Source organism: Glandiceps talaboti, chromosome 2 (genome assembly GCF_964340395.1).
Source record: "Glandiceps talaboti chromosome 2, keGlaTala1.1, whole genome shotgun sequence".
Taxonomy (NCBI): domain Eukaryota; kingdom Metazoa; phylum Hemichordata; class Enteropneusta; family Spengelidae; genus Glandiceps; species Glandiceps talaboti.
The window spans coordinates 29542355-29559657 of NC_135550.1; the positions used below are offsets into that span (position 1 = coordinate 29542355).

The 17303-nt window shown below is 34.8% G+C and overlaps 2 protein-coding genes across 3 annotated transcripts; both read left to right on the forward strand.

The window, feature by feature from the left end:
* Window positions 1–108: 108 nt before the first annotated feature.
* LOC144453041 (thioredoxin-related transmembrane protein 1-like) lies at window positions 109–9028 on the forward strand. 2 transcript variants are annotated; one of them, XM_078144324.1, is made up of 6 exons: window positions 109–276; window positions 2789–2950; window positions 5055–5183; window positions 5847–5892; window positions 6312–6431; window positions 6866–9028. In XM_078144324.1, the coding sequence occupies exons 1-6, from the start codon at window positions 122–124 to the stop codon at window positions 7169–7171; spliced, it is 918 nt and encodes a 305-aa protein (XP_078000450.1). In that variant the 5' UTR covers window positions 109–121; the 3' UTR covers window positions 7172–9028. The 2 variants fall into 2 exon arrangements, with proteins under 2 accessions (XP_078000450.1, XP_078000441.1); XM_078144315.1 differs by having other exon boundaries at window positions 6312–6413.
* Window positions 9029–11370: 2342 nt separating this feature from the next.
* Window positions 11371–17301, forward strand: LOC144453311 (prostaglandin reductase 2-like). Its single transcript, XM_078144567.1, has 7 exons — window positions 11371–11485; window positions 12385–12503; window positions 13574–13771; window positions 14350–14520; window positions 14675–14884; window positions 15543–15752; window positions 16703–17301. The coding sequence occupies exons 1-7, from the start codon at window positions 11446–11448 to the stop codon at window positions 16808–16810; spliced, it is 1056 nt and encodes a 351-aa protein (XP_078000693.1). The 5' UTR covers window positions 11371–11445; the 3' UTR covers window positions 16811–17301.
* The last annotated feature ends 2 nt before the right edge of the window (window positions 17302–17303 follow it).

Below are 17303 nucleotides of genomic sequence, written 5' to 3' on the forward strand. Positions count from 1 at the left end.
CTCTGCTGGAACCATGAAAATGGCGCCTATGCTTGAAAATGCCCGGTCAATTTTTGAAATTCTTGGAGAGGGCGCCCTCAGTGTCCGTATGTAGGCAAACCAACGAACTCCACGTAGCAAAATGGCGCCTATGTTACAGACAAGTGTGCGTGTTGCAGTCTGTGTACTGCTATTTACGTCTTTCCCGAAGGCAGACGCTGCAGCTAAACGGAGATCTGTTGAACTAACTGAAGAAAACTGGACAGACATCCTCCAGGGTGAATGGATGGTGAAATTGTGAGTGTTTTCATTCAATATATTTTGCATCTCCGTAATGATTCAGATGAATGAAATGAAACCGTTCACTTCCTGTTTCCTGTCCTTCAACGTATCAAGAGCCTGGCATAAAGATAACGAGTGGTGTATTTTTTTAAATCATATTTCGTCAAAAAACTTGATAGGAATGCATTTTTAGCAAAACTTATTGAGCCAAGTGGTGAATAAAACTACAATTCTAGCCTACAGGCCACAGTCACTATATCCAACTTGTGAACTACCATTCAATTATAAACCCATATAACTACAATTTGAAAGTTAATTACTTCTGAGATTGTTATCAAATACCGACTGTATGCCAAGACATACCAAGCCCATGTTAAAACACGTGAACTTTATTTTTGTCATTGTTCATTTAGAGTATTGAAGTTTCCTAAAAACACCCCTTCTGCATGATGGGTGGTACCTAACTTAGTTACATACATGTGTTTGTGTGCAACTGTGCAATAACGGTATGGTACATATATTTTATGATGTTGAACCATATGGCTGCAATAAGTAGACTCTTATATACGAGTAATGATAAACATTACAGTTGGATAAGCATATAGTATAGTCCATACAGCTTCCATACTGTATTATGTTACTGATGAGATCCAGTGGTTCATGCATTCATATGGATTGGTATTGTTTTTATTTTTGAACAATTGTAATAATAACTAATATTATTAGGGTTAATATACAAATTATATGGATAGTCCATACTGTCTGCAACTTTACAATTGCCATACCAGCAGATGTGTTTTCTGCAATATTTGAAAAGAACAATTGATAAGGACAGCTCATAGCCTATCTATCTGCATCCAAATTTTGCAGGTAGCTAAGTACTGTAGTTTTCCATACGTCAGTGTAATGCTAATTGTATATTTTCCTTCATTGCAAGAAGCATAAATGGTTTACCGTTACTACTGATACTCATGATTAATCATAAGTTTTTAGGCTCCAAGATAAACATTTTGTGTGTGTGTGTGTCTCTGTCTCTGTCTCTGTCTCTGTCTCTGTCTCTGTCTCTGTCTGTCTGTCTGTCTGTCTGTCTGTCTGTCTCCCCCCCCCCCCCCTCTCTCTCTCTCTCTCTCTCTCTCTCTCTCTCTCTCTCTCTCTCTCTCTCTCTCTCTCTCTCTCTCTCTCTCTCTCTCTCTCTCTCTCAAATTATGTGTAATTGTGTTTTGGAGCATGCCTTCAAATTAACATTTAGAAATAAACAGAAAGGCAGTTGATCAAATCATCAACCATATGGTCCATCGAACTTACACCATCAAGGCATGTAACTATGGAAATGCTCTATATTGCCATGGCATGTCTGAATTGTATTCAGTGTGTGATTTTATTGAAAGTACAAAAAATAAAAAGTCACTTAGCTATATATTTCAATTAAATATTTCATTATCGATTAGTCAATACAATAATTTATTTGATATTCCAGAAGTATTAAAAGGTCATATTTTATTTATTTGATTAGAGTTTTATTTCAGTAAAGCAATATGTGAAGTTATTTAAAGAACAGAAAATACATAGAATATTGTTTAACAGAAAGTCAGCTCACTAGAGTAGAATCTTTTAGTCAGATGTAGTGGGTATTTTTTATAAGTTCAACTACATGATGTTGTGGGCCAGGGTTCAGATTGAATACAACTATTGATGTCAAGGCATGTTATAATATTCAGTTAAATCAGTTAACATTTTTAGTTGTGCCAAATTGTGTGGACAACAAGTGTAAATATAAAAAATTAGTACATTATTAAATGACCCTATGTTGTGTATTGTACCACACAGTGTGAGTCTGTGGGTTCAGTAAGCATCCCACCACTGGAAACTTATGCATTGTTTTTCTTATTGTTTATCGTTTATCATTGACTAAGGACTAGTAATGTAAGAAAGTAAAGCATCACCTGATTTAAAAAAAAAATCATGGGAAGTTTAGAAACAGCATAATTCTGCATTGTACTGTATATTCAATCTGAGGCCATTCAATTAATTTGTAAGTAGTCCTGAGTCCTCCCTCGTCTTCTTTTTGGATGCCCAGTTGTCTACAAGGAACAACCATTAATCGCAATTTTCGCCAATAGTCAAGAATGATTGGCTGATAGCTTTTAAAACAAGTCTAGACATTGTTGAACATAGTCAGCTTTTGTACAGTCAGTCACATGGTAATATTCCACCTAGTTATCAACTTATCACTGTCTATGAAGGACACCACTTGGACAAGTTCAACAACCTTATCAGACAATTTATGACTCATGAGGCATAAGGACAAGTTTGAACGTTGTCTGCATTTGACAACTTAGGAACTTTTATACATTTCATTTTTTCTGCCAAAAATGCATACTGGTCCCTAGTCTAGTGTTATCCATGGTAATGAATCATTTCTTCCACCCCACCCCGTTGATGCCATGGGTAGCACTAGAATACATGGTGTCTGTCCTGCATTTGACACTTTACTAATTGTTTTGATATTTGCAATTTTTTCAACCAGCTATGCACCATGGTGTCCAGCCTGTAAAAGTTTAGAGCCAGCTTGGGACAAGTTTGCTGACTGGGGAGATGACCTTGATATCAGTGTGGGTGAAGTAGATGTAACAACAGAACCTGGTCTGAGTGGCCGATTCATGGTAACTTCACTTCCCTCTATCTATCAGTAAGTCAAAGTGCTCATCTTTTGTGTTCTAATTATGCTCTGAAGGCTCTGATTTTGGTCCTAATATGCAATGTTACCATTGAAAACTGTAAGAAGACCTGCTTGCATAAACCAATGTCAAGATGCCCAAGATGGTATTTCTATAGTATTATAGTATTTCTCAATTTGACTCAGAAAGTTTGATTCTTGAAAGGATTTTAATAGATCTGCAAGCATACATATTTTACCAAAGTACCAGTGGGACAAGTGTACACATGTTTGATACATGCAGGGCATGTCTTTTGAAAATAGCAGGAGAGCTAAAAATCACTCTCCTGAAACCATCCAGGCGAGTGGTAGGCGAGTGATTTAATACATCTCCTGAAAATAGTCAGGCGAGTGAAGAAAAAAAATTTCATTTTCATTTCTATTTGTATTTTTGGCCAGTTGGCTCCGAATAAATAAAATAATAAAAAAAAACATTAAAAAAATGTATGCAAAAATATATTTGTAAGTAACAGTTCGTTTGGTTATTTGTACAATTATTATTGCAACAATTTTGTTAAGTCTGTGCACATCAAAATCTTGATAAAATATTCAGTTTTTTGTTGTGATAAGTAGTACAATAGAAAACTAGGTTTTTAATTTCAAATTCTAACTGGTCTTGTTTTCTTAGAACGTTTTTATAAAAACATCCTACCTGAATATCTCCTCCAGAACAATTTATAGTCGCTACAAAGTACATGTTTTGGAGGGCATTGAAGAAACCACCACTTCTATTTCGCTTAAAATGCAGCTAATTCAAACTTGAGATTGTTCAAAACTATAATGAATTGACAAAAACTAACGTGCCCCAGATGACAAATGCCTCCTGATGTTGAGCTTTGACGTTGACGTTAAATTGCTTGCTCAGTAATTTGACTAATTTGTAACCGTTCACTTGATCCGAGACAATAAAACACGTAACCCCACCTAGTACCTGCACACGGACGACCGGTGTCGCCGACTAAAGTAGCGAGATCCGTTCACGTCTGAGCAGCAGACCTACTTTGTTTTAGAAATCACAACAAGGCGAAAATTCGAGCAAATATTTTATATGTTACAGCAGTCGATAAAGTCATGGAGGTAAAACAGACGTGGTCGGCAGTTGAATAGATCATCCGACAAAAACAATGAAACTGCGTGTTGGAGATTATGACCCGGGAATTTCTCTGAAAACTGCACGAGAATAATAAGATAAGATGGGAAAAATATCGACAAATTATTTTTATTTTTATTTTGTAAAATAGTCGATCTTGTAATATGTTATTGTCATTCTTTCAATGCCCTCCAAAACATCGCCAAGCTATTGTCGGAACTCTGGGCATGTACTTTGTGTAGCGACTATAAATCGCAGTTGTTGTTCATGTTCCGGAGGAGACATTCACGTAGGATGGTCTCCAAAACCACGTTCTAACAAAACTAGGCCGATCGGAATTTAAAACTCAACTCATCGATCCATGGATTGCTGAAAACGAGAACTCCAAACAGTCATCGTATCAATCGTAATTGCGCAATTTGCAGTGGTGCGAAAGTTCAAATCTCCCTGCATACTGAGCTGATCAATATTCATGATATGCCATGACATCATGCATGTCCCGCTTCGAATACGTCACTATTTTTCCCATATAAGGGTAGTACAATGCAAATTTCAGATACATAAATAGGTCATGAATGACAGCGCTGACTTCAGCTGGAGATCGACGATTATGAACACGGAAGTTTTCCACGCTCCAACCACGTAATTTTACCGAATAAACGTTGATTTTTATGGTAACCACATATTGAAAAATGATATAAAATAACATCAGGCTGTTGTACAGGGTGGTTGGGGCCCACGCGAGTGGAAAATCGCTCTCGTGGATTTTAATTTGCGCGAGCGGTAGGCGAGCGGAGCGATCGCTCGCCTCAAAAGGCATGCCCTGTGTATGATGTACATGTTAACACAATTTTTAGGGAAACATAGTCATTTCACTATTTCATTATTAAGGTTCATCAAATTCAAGCTATTCTAATGTTTATATCACCACAGGTACAAAACTTTTCCACCACAAAATCCAGCATTTTTATGTTTTTTCATCTACAGTGTAATCAATGGAGAGTTCAGGAGATATATGGGTCCAAGAAGTAAAGATGACTTGATGACATTCGTTGAGGAGAGAAAACACATAGAGATAGAGCCAGTCTCATCATGGAGAGCACCTAATTCTTTAGCGTAAGTTATACTTTCATTTTTTTGAAAATAATTATTAAAAACCAGTTTCATTGAAGTTTACAATGGGATATTAAACATATGGCAACGTATCATCGTGTCAGTGCGGTAAGGTTGTATCTGCTATGCAATTGTATAGGAAGATATGACCTTACTGCACTGACGTGACGACATTTGATTTATGTTAAAATTCTAATTTGTACACTTTTTTATCCAGTATTGATTTCTGTTTGTCCTTGATGCAATGTATAAATGTTTCAATATTTTAACAGATATAATAGTGATTATTATGAAAGACAAACAGATTATGTGAGCAAAGAGGAATTTACCTTTGTTGTGAAGAACATAATAGTGATAGATACACTGTGTAAGTTTTATGATGAAACCGATAGGAACATTTACTGTGATTCTGTAATGACAAAATGAGGGAAACTGAAGATATCTGAATTAGAACTGTCAGGAAAGGGAGTATTGTAACCAACTTAATGTATGTGACAATGTTGACAGCTGTACAGTCTATAAATAAAATGTTTAAAATAGTACCTTGTACTATTTTGTACCTTTCCTATCAAGATTTGGCTTGTAATTGTACAGTCAAATCATATCGATTTGTTTAGGAGTGATGAGAATTATTTGAATTTTGAACACTATTTTTATATTTTTCAGAATGGGCCTTCTGAGTTGGTTGTTTAAAGTATCAATGGTAGTTAGGGTAAGTAGTCTGAATCTCTGCTGCTTGTCAAATCATTATTTCTATTTCTCTATGTACATGTGTGTGTATAATTCCAGAATTTTACTTCTCTGAAATAACATTAACAAAAAAAGGTATTATTTGTATAATCATGCATAAGGCTGACTTGGGGAAAAAACACCACAAAGAATATAATAGAGGCCCAGTCTTCCCAGCTATGATCTTGGTTGACAGACAGACAGACAGACAGACAGACAGACATATATATATATATAGACAGGTTAGGTAGATACATAGAAAGACAGACAGACAGACAGACAGACAGACAGACAGGTTGAATATAGGAATAATGCATATATAAGTAATACAAAAAATGTTTGTCATTGATTGACAATTGATTAATATGTTCATTTACAACAAAGTTTCTTCTCGTGTTTCAGAATATACACACTACGTTAACAGAGGACTACAATGTACCAGTCTATGGTTCTTATGCATTGTTTGCAGCTGCTACCATTCTAATGGGACTTCTACTTGGTGTGGTAAGTTACTTACTACTAGCTATGTAATACAGCTGCTACCAAGTAGTGGTAAATTACTAACTGTGTAATACAGTGGTAATAGACACTCAATAAAATATTTTTAAAAATCTACCTACCCCACCTATTCTAAAATTAATTGTAATCGGAACCGCACAATTTTTTTTTATTAGGCCTTATTTAGTTTACTTTGGTAATAGAAAATGTTTATTTGGCTGAGGGTGATTTCAGAGACGATGATGTCAGTTGTTTCAGCAATGTTACTCTGTTATTCATGAGATCCTTTTGTATGGAGCCATGTGTAATTGTCCGTTAAACTGTATACAAATTATACTCCCTTCCAATCACATACATATAATCATTAGATATCATACTGAAGACATCCAGCGTCTGGATTTTCATAAATGCAAACAGATAAGGAGTGTAAACACATTTCTTGTTATATATCATTGCAGGCATTGGTATTCCTAACAGACTATCTATGTCCTGCTAGACCACCAAAATGTGCACAACAACGAATTCCTCCAAAGGACCAGAGATCACAGTCCAGTGATAGTAGATCAAATAGTGATGCTGATAATGAGGAAACTAGTGAAAATACTGAAGACATTGACAGTAGCATAAGTGATGTTGGTCTCAGGCACAGAAAAACTAACACTGAACATAAAAAGGAGGAAGAACAGGATGTAGAAGAAAAAGAGGAGGATGAGGAAAATACAGAGGAACAAAAAGAAGATGAACCTGATAAAAAAGAGGATTAGAACAGATATCTTAGTGAAAACTTCATAGTGGTGGGTGGGTGGAGGGGTGGGGGGCTGAGATCATAAATATTTAAAGTATATGAATGATCTACAGTGTAACAAACATTGAGGGACATTTGTCAGCAATATGTCAGTAAGGATAGTGTTTGTTTTTTCTGACCTTTTATGGACATTAGTATTCATAGAAAGAGTTGCCATCGATAGGATAAGTATCATAGCTAAAATTTACATCCAGGTTGTCATGTTGTAAGTTTGTATGCTCCGAGGAGAAAACTTTCTGATCAAAATTAAAATGTCATTTGTTGTCTTCAATGATAAATTCCATTGTTATAGTTGTTGCTATTTCTTGTACAGCTTAGTTTTTATATATGAAAAAATAGCAATGGGTCCTTCTGTTTACTAACTTTGTTGTATTGTGTACTATACAGATTTGAACTTACTGTGAATTATTACAGTATTGTTTTAGTGAAGTTTATGTAATGATTACACATTGTTCTCTTTTCATGGGTCCAACTTTAAAAAAAAATGATAGAAAGTGTCTGCAAATGGAGTATTTTTTTTTATCACATCAACCTGGTTCACATAGTATATAAAATACTGTAATATACTTTCATTATTCTACATGCACACCAAGTTGTACATATTTGAACAGAAAATATGAGAGTAACTCCTTGTTTGTTTTGTCAGGAAGACACTTCATCATTTGGTAGCATCGCTTGAAATATGAGCAAAACCATTCAAAATAACTATTATTTTTCAAGTTTTTCATAAATTACACTTGTGTGTATAATTATTTTTCTTGATTAATATGTTTATTCATGTAGGTGAATGGTTTTGACACTACCCATCTTGGACACATAATGTCAAGGTCCCTTTAGGTTGGGAAAAACAAACAAACATGTGGTACATAATATCAAAGTATACACTCACAAGATTTTGATTTTTAACAGAAAGTTTTCAAAATTATTACCATCCTAGTTTTATGTGAGGGTAATTTAAATATTCGAAACCTAATAAAAAAAACTGATTGTAGTCATTGAAATTATGATGACTGTCTTGCCACTTTTGGAGGGAAAAGGGCACCTGTCTATGATATGAATACCTTTTTTTGCTTCCAAATGTAACAGAAAGAGGTGCTGGTAGTGTTACTGGTAGAGTAAACAGATACTTGTGATGAATTTAGCATGTAGTACTGGTGAACTAAACATTCATTGCTGTTAAAATGAATAATCACACAAGTCATAGAAATAAGATGTACAGATGTAGTTCTAAATTGTCTTCCAATGTTTTCTGTGCCAAACTTTCTATACATTTTGAAATGACATGCATGATAGAAAATGAGGGTATGGGGTTATAAATTTTTTAATCACTTCAAAGGATAAATGTAAATTTTGTTTTATGTGTACTCTGCTTTTAATATTTGCTTTATTTTATAAATCAAACAATAATTTTCTAAGCAGAAATCTATTTCGTTGCAAGGCAATATTTTGCCATTATTCCATTGAATGTCAAAGGTCACAAGATTAGAGAAACCAAAGCTTTAAACATTAATTTGAGACTTTAAGGTATTTACTTCAAAATTACATATCAATAAGAACTATTTGCTGACTATTCACAGGGAATGATGTATTCTGAACCTGACCTTTGACATTACAAGGAATTGTTGGTGCCAACACAGTTACATCAAGAGAGTGAAGCGACATTAATGATATGACAAGTTTACTATGCCATTGAATTTAACTTTTAGGCAAAATAAAAAAAAAATTGTGTGTTTTTAATAACTCAACTGACCCTGCTTTAAGCTGTCAACTGTAAACATTTTTTTAAACATTGAAAAAAAAAAAAACTCTTTGTCTTCTTGACCTTCATGTATGTCTGTTATCTTTTCCAAGAGATGTCTGTACATATTTCTTCAAACTGTAAGGGGGGGGGGGGGGGTTCTGACCAACATTTCCTTGGTTTTTGGGTTGTAGCAATATTTAAAAACAATTAGAAAGATAATTCCAACCTTCTTACCTTATTTTCTGAGGCCATGTTATTGGAAACACACAATTATTTTTTTTCCGCCTCATCAAAAAGGGGTTTTAACTTTTTTTGTGTGTGAGCAGTTTACGTTTTTATGTCTACTAGTACATATTTTATGATGTAGATGCTAATGTTTGATGTCAGAAAATGCATATTTTTTTATTTTGAAATTCAACCAGTGAGTAAACATTGGAAATTGAAAATCACCCAATGGCACTAACAAGCCACCATAGTGAATCTATATGGTCTTAACACTTGTCGCACTGTATAAATACCAGGTAGTTTAGTCTAGTTTAGTTCAGTCTCCCACTGTTATGTGTGTGTGCTTCATGAATGTCAGTAAGGTGAATTTATCACATAACTGCTTTGATGTTGTGTGTTTGAAGACTTTGGCCTTTAAATATTCAGCATGTTAATACATTTTCATTTCAAGTTTTTGTTGCATCAATGAACAGTGTTTTGCATTGTAATTTAGATTGACATTCCAATACATGTATTGTAGTATTAAATAGAGTTTGACATTTTGTTTTGACTGTGCTGATTCAGATATCAAAATAATTGCATGAAAATTCTTTAGTAAGCCCCATGTGTTAGTTGAGTTATTCACCATGTCTTTTTTACTTTTATATGGATTCTCCATATATACTTTGTACACTTAAATTCAGGAAATCTCATAACAAAGAGACTGAAGTACAGTATACCTTTGTGAAAATAAGCCCCTATGTGTATCTCGCTGTGTGCATAGAATCCATACGATTAGTGATCAACCTTTAGAGTTCTCTTCACCACATGGACGATTCATATTCTGTTTGCCACTCTAAGATTTGAATGAAGTAGACAGTAAGATACTTTGAGTAGTTCCGCCCTCAACTGTCTTTTGAGAGGGGTAAGGCAGATGCAAGATGGTACTCCAACACAGCGTTCCTTACAGACTAAACATGTTATCCTGAATTTGAGGAGTTCATTAGAAATGTCCTTTCATTTGATATTATATGCCACTACATGGCATGACTTGGTGGTTTAGAGTAATTTAAAAATGGGGTTTGATCATGCATCCCTGACTGAGTCACTGATGGTTATTTGGTTGTTTGGTTGGTTGGTTTGTGACTTAATTAAAGGAAGATGTGTGATAGTGACAATCATTCTCTCATCACTCAAAACATTGGTAAGATCCCACGGAATTATAGTCTGAAAGATCCAGTAGTTGGTCATCTTATGTAACCACTCCCTATACAGAAACAATGATTGATCTTTCAGGTTAACAGAGCTATTGATGTATAACAAGTACCATTGTGAAATATGTGTGTACAACAATTGTCATCATAAGCTTTTCTTGTTCAACAAGTGAAAATTGTAAGATTTTGTCGTACAGCAAGCAAAAATGATAAAAAGATTTTGTACAGCAAATGCCATCATATGTTACTCAACTTTAAAGTGTTTGTTGTGTTTTTGTTTCATTGTACAAACATAATGTAGGAGGTTTTGTATTTTGAAAAATCACAGTGCTTGCCATATGTATGATTTGCCTAACAGTACTGTCTTTTTGACTGAACTTTTTTGCATCATAGAAATATTCTGAGTCATGTAGAACAGCAGGAAAACATCACATTGATGATATGTAGTAAATAAAGTAAAAAATTGAAGCAAAACATTATGTGGGTCTTGGCCATTTTGTTTCACTGTTAACATAAAGTCATCTGCTTGGGGAACTTCAATCAAAATAACTTTCAGTTGGTTTGGCATTATCCCCCTGTTCCAAAAAAGATCACTGATATAACAAAACAAGAATTAGTGTGAAATATGTAGTGTGTATTTCAGTCACAGTCGTAAGTCTTTACCTATTTTAAGCATAGCATCAAAGACTTCATAATTATGTATATGTGATATTTTAATATGCTGTTATCAAATATGGCCAAATGGTGATAATTTTATGCTAAAATTCAATTTGTAGTGTATTTTAAACAGGTGCAATTTCATTTATAAAATGTTCTACTACATGTAAATTGTAATACCTTCAAGATTCTGGTTAGTTTGGAAGAGTATTAATGCAAGATCATGAGTATAGTATCTATGACCACTACCGTTGGTGGCGCTCTATCAACCCGTCATGCCTACCGTACCCCTAGCTAAATATAACTATAATTAAACTTCCGGGTTATCTGATAAACAGGGACACTCCTACTCCATCGTCTCGTCTGTACGGTGACAGACTCGACTCGGTAGATCGCTATAGACGACGATAAAACAAAATGGCAGTCAATAAGCAGGTGATTCTACGTGAGCGTCCAGGTACGTACAACAGTTACTCGAAATATTGTTGGTTGCCCTATGATGGTGCGACAGATTGATGTTATGCAAGGTGTACACAGTGCCTGGGAACGCCTGTGAAGCATGCAAATGTCGTCTGCTGCTTCAGGATGTAGCATGTTTTGTACATTAGGAAGAGACAGGTGATATTTTTGCACGAGTTGAGTGAGTCATCCAATTGGGGCCTGCTTTGTCAAGGTGTACTCGTTAGTGTAGAAGATTATGTGTCAAATTATTGTAAAGTTCAAATTTAACATATAACAGTGCGGATTCTATACTGACCTAGGTTGTAGCCCTTCAGCTCAGTACCGACTTGCAATATCTTGTTATTCGAACAGCACCAAATTCCAAGGCGAATCAGCCATTTTTGTTGACCTGTAATACTGCATTAAAAAAAAAACACACTAATCTTTAATCAAACGCATGCTTCGAATGATCTACTAGTATCAGGATCATCTAGCTGCAATAATTGTAGCATTTCCTGTGATTTTGAGGGTTTCTTTCTTTTATCGACAAAAAGCAGAAAAACAGCAGAAAACACCCTCAACATCACAGCAAGTATATCTCGCTATCAGGTTGGGTTATTTTGCCACAATTTTTCAGTGTTCAATTTTTCATCCTATTTTTCAGCATAGTATCATCAGTTCATTTTATTGATTTGGTTATTTTCTCTTTACAAAAGTGATATACTTAATGAGTTGATAAAACCAAATTACTCTAAATTATATTTAATGCGCTTCAATTGAAACAAGTCATTTTCTCACAGCAAGTCACCAGCTGAATGTAATTGTGCCCTAATTGTTTTCTTGCTGCAATCAGACATGTAAATCACTTCTCTTGTCTATGTTGCATTGGCTGACAATTAAAATTTATCACTGCAGGGACTGACAATGAACCTTCTGAAGATAACTTTGCAGTGGAGGAATGTCCATACCCAACATCTATACCTGTCAATCATGTATTAGTGAAAACAGTGTGTCTTTCAGTAGATCCTTATATGGTAAGTAGTTTCAAGTCGGCACTCTTGTTTAGTAGTAGTGGTTCAAAAGTAATGACCCTTCAGTTGGGAGTGCTTTAAATTTTAATTCTCTTATGATAAGCGGTTCAAAAGTCATCCTTAAATGGTAAGTATTTTAATGGGCAGTGCCCATATATAGTGAATGGTCTACAGGTCTCTCCTTATATGGTGAATGATGATATTTCAATCCTGCATGATCTAGCACTCCAAATGTCAATCCTGATAATGTGGTATAAGGTCAAGTGGCTTGAGGACATTGGACACAATATCAGATATGCATATAGATTCTGTATGTACATGTATTATAAAAACCTTAATGGTAAATTTGAATTTTGGATATGTGCATTCTTAGTGGGTTGTTAGTGACAGTGAGAGTGGTTCACTCATTGGTCTGCAACTGCAATCTGAGTTTAAACCTGGTCAGCTCTAGCTGGGCTTGATAAATTAACCAGGTATAATAAGTAAGAGCTGGGGTCTTGTTCAGTTTACCCTTCTGAACAACACAGATATTGTGGTTTTTACAACACTCGGGTGCATTGAGTTGTGACAATATTCATTTTCTATATTTGAATTGATAATGTTATGTTATGTTATGTTATGTTATGTTATGTTATGTTATGTTCTTATCAAAATTGTATTGCCTTACCCACATGCTTGTATATATATTGTCATTTTACAATGTACAAAATGTAAAACACTTGAATAATAATATGTAGAAGGGAAGGCAAAGAGATATTTTATTTTTGTACTTTGTGCAATATAGCTATCATTAACATCTAATTAAAATAAATGTCCAGATTACTTCGCTGTTACTGAGTAGATGGCAGGTCTGGGTCATTGAAAGTTCAAAGGTCAAAGTTCAAACTGATGGGGTGTTAATATTTTAAAAATCATGTCAAAGTATCAACAGCTTGAGACCAATATTCACAGATAATAGTATTCCTTTTCATAGTTGGACAGTTTAACTGTAATAAAATATCATTTTGATATTTTTAGTGACAGTTTGACACACTTTGACTGTAATCTTTCAATATATAATTTTGATATTTTAGCGGTGTCGAATGAATGAGAAGACAGGTGTGACATATGTATCACCATGGCAGCTAGGTGTGCCAGCTGAAGGAGGTGGTGTAGGGGTAATAGTTGAAAGTCACTATTCAGATCTGTCACCAGGAGATGTTGTTACCATGGAGAATTTCATGTGGCCATGGTTACTGTATCAAAATTTACCTAAAGATAGGTTAACAAAAGTAAGTGTTTACTTCATGTGAAATATATAGTCTAAAATTTTATGGAGTTGCATGGTGGGAAATAATAACCCTGACATATGTTAAGCTTCTTTGTTTATAAATGCAATCACAAAAAGTGAGAAATATCTATTTCTATATGCGTGATCAGTGATTGTGATATCAACTTTGAGGGATTGACCCAGTATGATATGGCTTTTTAATAAAGTGTGGTCAGTCAGTGATATAAATATATGATAAATGGAATAAAGTTGATACATTTCACACACACACACACACACACACACACACACACACACACACACACACACACACACACACACACACACACACTCTTACATACATAGAACACACCCTGACATACATGCTGGCACACACACGTGCGTGCATGCATACACACACACACACACACACACACACACACACACACACACACACACTGACATACATGAACTCACACATATGCATTGAACAATTAACCATGTATCGTACTAAACCTACTCTGTAAGTTTTCCAAGGATTAAAGTGAGTAACCCAATAATTTGAGTGACAACTGAACTTTCTTGTAATTACTTCATCAGATTGAGAAGTCATTGGTTGGAGACCACTACTCATTAGTACTAGGAGTTCTAGGTATCCCTGGACTCACAGCTCTGCTTGGGGTCAGAGAAAAGGGTCATGTGACACCAGGAACCAATCAAACGATGGTTGTTAGTGGTGCTGCTGGAGCTTGTGGATCTTTGGCAGGACAGGTGAATATGGCTATTGATAAAAAAAAGGGGGGGGGGCAGCCTTCTAGTGTTTAACTTTACATTAGAATTTAACTTAACATAAAATTTTTGTATGTACATTAATTTGAATGATAATTTGATAATGATTTATATACCAATTAAACTTCTATTTCAGATTGCCAGACTTGAAGGATGTACAAATGTTATTGGCATTTGTGGCAGTAGTGAAAAATGTAAATATATTACAGAACACTTGGGTTTTAATGATTCAATTAATTACAAAACAGACAATGTCCAAGAAAGATTACAACAAATTTGTCCAAATGGAGTAGATATTTATTTTGACAATGTTGGTGGTGATGTTAGTAATACAGTTATAAAACAGGTGAGTTAAGTCATTATTATTATATTAGTACATTCAGTATTTCCGCTGTGTGGAATTGTATAGGAGGTTGTTGGTTTAGAGAGTTTTGGAAGAATATTGGGATTTATTTCCTAACAATTCCAAAATGTTATTATTAGTTATATTCCTTTCCGACCCTTCCCCATTGTTTCAACAGTGCTCTCAACTTCATTTAGCATTTTCAGTTTACTAGACACATTTACACAAAGAAAGTATCTGCATGCATACCATTAATTCATGAAAGGAACAGTCCTTTAAAACTTTCAACCCATGAATGAAACTATCCTCAGCTTGTTAATCATTTCTATAGCACAAAATTCTGAAGATATATGCACCATGAAGAGAATGGCTACCGAAAGAAACTTGCGTTATAAAGGAACAACATTGTCCGTAGGAAAATAAGGTTTTCCATGTGTATTGTACATCTGAACTTGAAAAACCAAGATGAAATGGACAGCAAAACAAAATGGGAACTCTATACATGTATATATTATATATTACTTGTTGTCCGGGCTTTTTCAACACTGGTCTATGAGATACTACCAGTACTGTTTAACTTTAAACCAGTTTAAGGAATGTACTATTTATGGAGCTTGTACATTCTTTGTCTGATTTTTGTCATTGTTGTCAATTTACTTAGATGAAAGTGAATTCACATATTATATTATGTGGTCAGATTGCTGATTATAACAAAGATTTACCATACCCACCACCAATGCAACAAGATGTACTGGACTACATCAATCAAAACAACATTACCAGAGATAGGTACCTGGTTCTCAATTACAGGGAAAAATTCCCAGAGTCACTCATTCAGTTAGCAAAGTGGGTGCAAGCAGGTAAACTCAAGGTAAGTATGTTGTTGAGAAGAACACTCCCAATTTTCCATTGAAATGTTTTTTATAAGTTTAACTCCCAGTTTATTCTTTTCACCATCTTTATGGTTTATAAGATACCTATAGAAAGTCAAGTGATCCAGTTACTCAATCAACAATTTTCACTCTTTCTTGATTGATTGATTGATTGATTGATTGATTGATTTCTAAAGATATCAAAATCATTGATTGTCTCTTTGTCCACCTAAAATATTTATTACAACGGAAATCACAAACCCTGAAACAAAACGTCGCCTGATTCGACAAAAATCTCACTAACATTGCCACAGTTTTTGTAGGGCCAGACAAAATATCTCTTTAATGTTGTAAATGTTCTCGTCTGGCTCGACAAAAATCTAATTAATATTTCCACATGTTATCGTCTGGCACAACAAGAACTGAACTACAATTGATACATTTTAGTCAATTGACTGTCTCAAAAATATCAAAGAATGCGCCAGACCTTAAGTTTACCAGGCAGGGACATATGAATTTGGCATTGATCTACTAAGATAACAGTAGCTCATGCAAAGAAAGTGTAACAATAGTGGTAAAGATGTTTGTCACGCCAGACAATTAACGAAATGCTGTTGGTAAGATTTTTGTCTAGCCATGGCGCCAGCCGATAGAATGTAGCTTTGTTAATGAGATTTTTGTTGAGCCAGACGACGTTTTGTTTCTGGGTTTATGATATCCATTATATTTTATGTCTTTGAGAGAACTGACATAGTCCAGGTCAGCTCAGCTGCCAAATATCAACTCTGACTTGTGTTCATAAAACATTTCTTTTAGAATGTATTATGAATTTATTTTTATGTGACTTCCGAATAAGAAGTGTATTTTTATGTCTGCAAGATTTTATAATGACTATAATCCTGTTTCTACTTAACACAGTTCTAATTCATTTATCTACACTGTATTTCAGTTTCCAGAAACAATAGCAGAAGGCATAGAACAGACTGCTGCAGCATTTATTTCCATGATGAAAGGGGGAAATATCGGTAAACAAATTGTACATGTGTCTGATCCATAATGACCTCATCCAAGCTGCAAGTGGACTTGACCCTTGATTTACCCCGGTTGTCATGGTGTTTATTTGCATAGATAAAACTGGTGAAGCGTTGGTTTCCCTGATGACTGGTGTCAATGTCGGTACTGTTTGTTCATGACCCTTTACCTGATTTTAACTGCTTGATCCAGTAGATATTTTAAATTATGAATATGTTACCATGGCAATTTGTGCAGAATAATTTGGTGCAGCTTTCATTTCTGTGATGAATACTGGCAATATTTGAAGAGACTGTATATATATATATATATTTGATGTATTGATCTGAACTAAATGTGAAGGTCATCCTTTGATTGACTTATGTTACCATGGTGATAATTTGCATATTGATGTTCTGTACTAGGTACACAGAGCAGCTCAGCCTTCTCAACAACATGTGCAATGTAAGCTCTGTTCAACCTATATACACGGTGACAGTGTGGGTAGATTTTGATAACTTTGTGGTTTCCATTGATTT

Excerpts from the sequence above, each read along its gene's own strand:
- LOC144453041 (XM_078144324.1), top strand. The coding sequence starts at position 122 with ATGGCGCCTATGTTACAGACAAGTGTGCGTGTTGCAGTCTGTGTACTG. Across the intron at positions 2,951-5,054 it reads TCACTTCCCTCTATCTATCA|TGTAATCAATGGAGAGTTCA; the intron begins GTAAGTCAAAGT and ends TTTCATCTACAG. Across the intron at positions 5,184-5,846 it reads AGAGCACCTAATTCTTTAGC|AATGGGCCTTCTGAGTTGGT; the intron begins GTAAGTTATACT and ends TATATTTTTCAG.
- LOC144453311 (XM_078144567.1), top strand. The coding sequence starts at position 11,446 with ATGGCAGTCAATAAGCAGGTGATTCTACGTGAGCGTCCAG. Across the intron at positions 11,486-12,384 it reads GATTCTACGTGAGCGTCCAG|GGACTGACAATGAACCTTCT; the intron begins GTACGTACAACA and ends TTATCACTGCAG. Across the intron at positions 13,772-14,349 it reads CTAAAGATAGGTTAACAAAA|ATTGAGAAGTCATTGGTTGG; the intron begins GTAAGTGTTTAC and ends TTACTTCATCAG.